Source organism: Pollicipes pollicipes, unplaced genomic scaffold (assembly GCF_011947565.3).
Source record: "Pollicipes pollicipes isolate AB1234 unplaced genomic scaffold, Ppol_2.1 Scaffold_4219;HRSCAF=4965_pilon_pilon_pilon, whole genome shotgun sequence".
Taxonomy (NCBI): Eukaryota; Metazoa; Arthropoda; class Thecostraca; order Pollicipedomorpha; family Pollicipedidae; genus Pollicipes; species Pollicipes pollicipes.
Window position 1 is genome coordinate 25,921,574 of NW_023596448.1, and position 5,728 is coordinate 25,927,301.

Below are 5,728 nucleotides of genomic sequence, written 5' to 3' on the forward strand. Positions count from 1 at the left end.
AGAGGCCTCGGACAAGGAAGTGACCCGCTGCCACTTGAATACAACTCTCGAGGAGCTACGTCCTATGCCAAAATATCCCTGACTACGGCCCGGCGTGTCCGATCGAAGAAGACCAGAGCAGCATCGATATTGTGGGAAAATGGCAGGGATCCTGACCACTTACCACTGAAATTCACCTGGTTCTTCAGTCTGGACAGTCCAACGAAGGGCTGACAGGGCCAATGCAATATGCATTTTACACGCAAGATGTATTAATAACTTTATACACGCAGTGTATAGCAAAGCATTGCAGTATGATACAATGATCTCCACCTGAGCTGGGCGACTTTCTGGATATGAAGACTAACGATGAGGAAAAGTAAGCATATACAATGCTATGATGGACAGGACACTCAAAATAACCTTCCACTGGGCCTGACATACAGGATTCATTCATGACGAAGGCCACGAACCGCCGATGAGAACTGTAATGAGAAACGTCAAACTTGGCCTTTGCCGACCAGCAGAACAATCAGACCAGCAGTCCAATCCGACCAGCAGTCCACAACAATCAGACACCACCACGGACTACGACAGACACCGGCACCCACGCGCAAGGCGCTAATGCGAAATGGCGACCCCGTTTGGTTTAGTTCCAGCAATGCGTTGATTGTGCGCTACGGGAAGTGGTAAACACGGCTCATAGTTCAGCCAAAGCACCGTAATGCACAACACCGCCCAATGATCATTTCAAGCAAGGACACTTATGGTAAAACCCTGCCGCTTGACCATGTGCGTATGCGGCACCCCCACTGGCACAACCAGTATTTTCTAACAAGCCTCGTCTGTGAGCTGATGAGACGAGCAGGTACTTTACACAGATGATGTTTCTACTGCAAGGCTGGGATCAGACTGGGATAACACAGCTCCAAGGTCCGTGACAGCACAGCTGGCCCAGCTCCAAGCTCCGTGACAACACAGCTGGCACAGCTTCGAGCTCCGTGACAACACAGCTGGTCCAGATCCGAACTCCGTGAAAACACAGCTGGCACAGCTTCGAGCTCCGTGACAACACAGCTGGCCCAGCTCCGAGCTCCGTGACAGCACAGCTGGCCTGGCTCTGAGCTCCGTGACAGCACAGCTGGCACAGCTCTGAGCTCCGTGACAACACAGCTGGCCTGGCGCTGAGCTCCGTGACAACACAGCTGGCCCAGCTCAGAGTTCCGTGACAACACAGCTGGCACAGCTCCGGGCTCCGTGACAGCACAGCTGTAGCATCTATCTGCTGTTTTCATCTTTTTAGGCGTGCTACACAGCTGGCCTGGCTCTGAGCTCCGTGACAACACAGCTGGCCCAGCTCCGAGCTCCGTCACAGCACAGCTGGCCCAGCTCCGAGCTCTGAGCCCCGTGAATGTGGCTGCGACAGCCAGCGGCACCCTTACCATGCACCGTCCGCGTGTGGACCGCGGACATCGCTCACACCAAAATAACTACACATGCTCCTCCAAACAACCTGCCTGACTTCCAGCTGCTTCCTGGACCACCACGTGTCTCGGCAGCACCAGCATATCACAAAACCAGACCTGGCATCCCTAGGGCTCGTCCGGCCTGAGCACAAACATCAGCACTGCGTACAGGCCGCGCGGCATGCCGTGCTGCCGCCTGGTGGCCACCACGCGAAGCTGGGCGTCCGCGAAGATTGTCTCCAACAGGGCGCGCGGTCTTGTGACGCTCGAGTCGGCCGCGTCGTACTCCGACTGGTCGCCCGTGGCCACGTTCTCCTTCACGACAATCACACCGTCGGCGCGCAGGCCTCGGCTGTGGGCAACGACGGGGGTGGCCTGGGGAGGAGTTGCTGGAGAAGGCGGTTGCCTTGATGCGCCGTGCCTTTTAGACGCAAATGAAAAAAGAATACGAAGGATGCATTGAAATCCATCTTAAAACATTCTCAGAGTGGAGGTGACCTCATTCCCCAGTGGTCGCATGCTCTCATATCTTGCGAATGTTGTCACATTGGTTCCAAATGGAACAAAAGTTCGCACTATGTTCTTGACTCAACATAGCAGCACAAATCGCGCTCGTCATTGGCGCTGTGTGACGGGTTTGCCTGGTCGCCAGTGATCACGCGAAACGACAAGAAACCAGACTGAGCCGTAATCAGATTATGATTCCTAGTTCAAAGACGGCAGCCGCGCCATCACCAGAACAGGGAATGGAGGTACGACATCTAAAGAGAGGCAACACGGCCGGTCTCATAATCCACTCACCGACATCCGACGAAAAACTGCACCAGGTCCTCGTCAGTCAGGTGACCCAACACCCACTGACACCAGATGACGTCATATGAGTTCTCCTCAGGGCTGAACTCCTGCAGGCCTGGCGGCCAGGGAATGGCAAATTACACGTGGCTCAGTGCATTAGCGTTTCCATGGCGATGACAGGCTACACCAGGCATGCGTCACGACTTCGATCCGGACGCGACTTTGCCGGCTTTTAAAAGCACGAGGATATGTGATCACAAGAAGAGAAAAACAGTGAGATCCTTTGACAGAACTCTAAGGCTGGAGCGGCGCATACAACGCACAGATAGCCTGCCTGTACAGGGGTTCCAGAAATGCGGTGGAGGGGATACCCCCAGCCAGCTGTCGCGCAGTTCCAGCTTCAGGGCTATGGAAACAGAAAATATTAAAACAGGAATGCCGTCCCAGTCTTGGGTCGATTCTTGGCATGTACCGCCGCAGTTAATGCAGGATTTGTGATGAGTGAAGTGTGTGGGGCGGGGGGGGGGGGGGCAGTAATCCCCTTTATATAAGCCAACTGTTTTTTCTACCCTGGGTGGAGTTGCACGCCAACAATTATATCGAACATAATCTCACCATGTTCTACCTTCATTTCACACTCATCAACGCAACGCATTCGCGCAACCGACAAGAGGCCTACTCCCGGGGATTCGCAAAGCCTGTCGTAAGGTCCAGCGTCTCATAGAAGCACGAGGAAGAAACGATGCAGAATGACATTGGCCCCGACGCGCGAACGGTAGTAGCTCTGCTCCGCGGTGCCCAAAGTAACTTGCGCAGGACTATGGCAGGCAATGCGCAAGACTATGGCGGGCAGTGCGCAGGACCATGGCGGGCAATGCGCAGGACCATGGCGGGCAATGCGCAGGACTATGGCGGGCAATGCGCCGGACTATGGCGGGCAAGTGTAATATATGACTCAAACATGCGCGGAAAAGGCTGCTCTGCAGATTAAAGACCTTGAAAGACAGACAATGTTAGCACTTTAAATGAGCCGTAAAGCATAGTGTAAAGCCCATGAGCTTGATGGAGCTACTAATCAGCAATGTGTGGGTGGTGAGAAATCCGTGGTCCACATGAACATCCGTTGGCCTGTCAAACAATTTGACAGCAGACGTACAGCGCTCGAGAAGGGCAATTTTGGCTTTATACAGAGCATGCTCGGCCACGTGCTGCAGCACATGCGTCTTGCAGGCCGCCATACGGATAAAAGTCCAAGCTCTCCAAGCGGTTTCAGGCTATCCGCTACCATATACGAACACAGTCAAAAACATGCATCAGAACACCCGTTACCCAGCCCATGCTGAAGATAAAACCAGCTGATTCTATGAAGAACGCCTAGCAGCGTCCCGCCTTATCCTCACCGGCACAGATGAGCTGGCCAACGTGCTCGTTGTCGCGCAGCGTCTCGCGTGCAGCCTCCACGAACTTGGGGCACTGCTCGACGGCGTCCACGGTATGGAAGCGACGCGAGAGCAGCAGGCGCGTGACGCGGCCGATGCCGGCGCCGCAGTCCAGGGCTCGCTGGCGTCCCGGCGGCCGCGCCCACTGCCGGCAGTGGTGCGCCACCCTCAGTGGTGGTCCACCGCGCGAGAAGTCGTGTCGCTCCGGAGCATCGCACGCTGCTGGGCTAACTTGTAGTAAAATAAATGCGTGTAATAATATTCACAATGTGCCTGGTATCACAATGCGATCCATTTTTCTAAAAGGTTACGCGGTGCACATCGCCAGGCAGCCTTTCGTGGTGGCTTGGAGACTGCGGCTGCCATCTGAGCGCCCAGACGCCGTAGCGCCCGCCGGCAACTGAATCCGGGTAGGGCATGGTGGTGCTGGCGACTCTTGAAGGGAGTGTTCCACATTTTTATGGGGTTTAAAACTGAAACAGCCATCTTGAAAACCTTTCGGTGCTGTTCACAATCCTGCCCTTCTAAAGACCTACGCCCCTCGAGGTTCTGAGCTACACACCCGCACAAAATGGGGAAACGTGTATCGGGAGAGTATTCCAAAGCCACCTTAGCATTCATGATGCCATAAAAACTTCATTCAAATCCTGCCATTCTATGAGCCATGCGGCGATCACGGCCAAGAATTATGTAATTGTAATTGTTATATATTAATAACAAAAATGAGTGCAGTTGTTACAGTGTTCATGCCTGGCATTCGTGAGGAAGATTTCTAGCTAGGAAAGGCCGTCAAATGGCTCTAAATCAATGGTGTGCAAGGTACAATGATGTAATCAAACCATGATGCAATAAGGGGCACTTTTACTGAACAGATAATTGTGCTGTCTATAGTAGTCTTTTGCACTCACAAAGCATATCAATAATTATATGTGAGCCTGTTTCATCATATTTGATGCTTACTTAAATATCTTCCAATTAAAAATATGCTCCTTTATTATGCCATGGTTAGGTGGTAATTCCTATGTATGAGCCCAGGCCAAGTGCACACGCAAGTCAATGTCTGCGGACCTGACCCCATTGTAGGTTGAAGTATGATGTGACTTGCTGATGATGTCATAATTTGCACACCATTACAAGTGCCAGCCTGCACAGGAAAAGGCATGCTCTGTGGACATGTATGTGTGTAATTGCAACTAATTCATGAAACAAGAACACTTGTGAACACTCTGTCATTCCTTAACATGAGACAAACTACAGAGACTAGAACAAGTTAAACTACAGGCTTGTTGGCAGTGGTTAAATGGCCCATTTCATTGGTGCAGTGGTTAAAGAGTCCATTTTGTTGGAATGGTGGTTAAAGGGTCTGTTTTGTTGGCACAGTGGTTAATGGGGTCTGTTTCCACATGTAGGTGGTGTCAGACAGTTTGGCCCGGGGCACCTTCCACCAGTGGCTTTACCCCAGTATCACCACCCAGGCTAGTGGCAACATGTTTTGGAATAGTTTGATTTTCATGGCACAAATCACTTGGTTGACAGCCAGTGTTTAAACAACAAGCTTGCCCTAGTGGTACCTTGGAAATACATGGCACAGTAATGCATAGGAGACAAGTTGTGCAAACAGACAGTTCATGCAAACATGGCAATGATATAGACATGCATACAAACGGTAGATGTTATACCACAGATTCTAGAATCCCTTACCTTCCAGATGGTGTTGAGGAGGTCATCAGAAGTCTTGATATCAATGTGTGACACATGACCTAGTCCTCCAAGCATGCCATTGAGTGATGCAGGCACACTGGACCAATAGCTTGCTGCTTTGGTGTAACTGATCAAACTGTTCGGATCTTGTGCACACTCTCCTTCACAACCACTATTTAGTTCTGGTTGTCCACCGGGATTTTCATGGGTGCCGTTGTTTGTTACAGGTTTGTCATTCATCTTTAGTCATAAGGTTGCCACACCTGGAAAATGTGGTGATGAAATTAAACTGAGCATCAAATCAGTTACTTGTGGTCATAAGAACCACCATGTTATAAGATGACAGGT

At 51.5% G+C, this 5,728-nt stretch overlaps 1 protein-coding gene across 1 annotated transcript; it reads right to left on the reverse strand.

The window, feature by feature from the left end:
* Positions 1-217: 217 nt before the first annotated feature.
* Positions 218-5,470, reverse strand: LOC119095482 (N-terminal Xaa-Pro-Lys N-methyltransferase 1-A). The gene is made up of 4 exons (XM_037218314.1): positions 5,381-5,470; positions 3,641-3,824; positions 2,247-2,355; positions 218-1,797 (listed from the first exon to the last, which is right to left on the reverse strand). Exons 1-4 carry the CDS (start codon positions 5,453-5,455, stop codon positions 1,572-1,574), a joined length of 594 nt encoding a protein of 197 aa, XP_037074209.1. The 5' UTR covers positions 5,456-5,470; the 3' UTR covers positions 218-1,571.
* Between the last annotated feature and the right edge of the window lie 258 nt (positions 5,471-5,728).

What these genes read in the sequence shown, in the direction of transcription:
- LOC119095482 (XM_037218314.1), bottom strand. Translation starts at nt 5,455, where the DNA reads ATGCTTGGAGGACTAGGTCATGTGTCACACATTGATATCAAGACTTCT. An exon ending in TCCTCAACACCATCTGGAAG is followed by an intron (nt 3,825 to 5,380) that starts GTAAGGGATTCT and finishes CACTGCCGGCAG; the next exon opens with TGGGCGCGGCCGCCGGGACG. An exon ending in TGGCCAGCTCATCTGTGCCG is followed by an intron (nt 2,356 to 3,640) that starts GTGAGGATAAGG and finishes CCTGGCCGCCAG; the next exon opens with GCCTGCAGGAGTTCAGCCCT.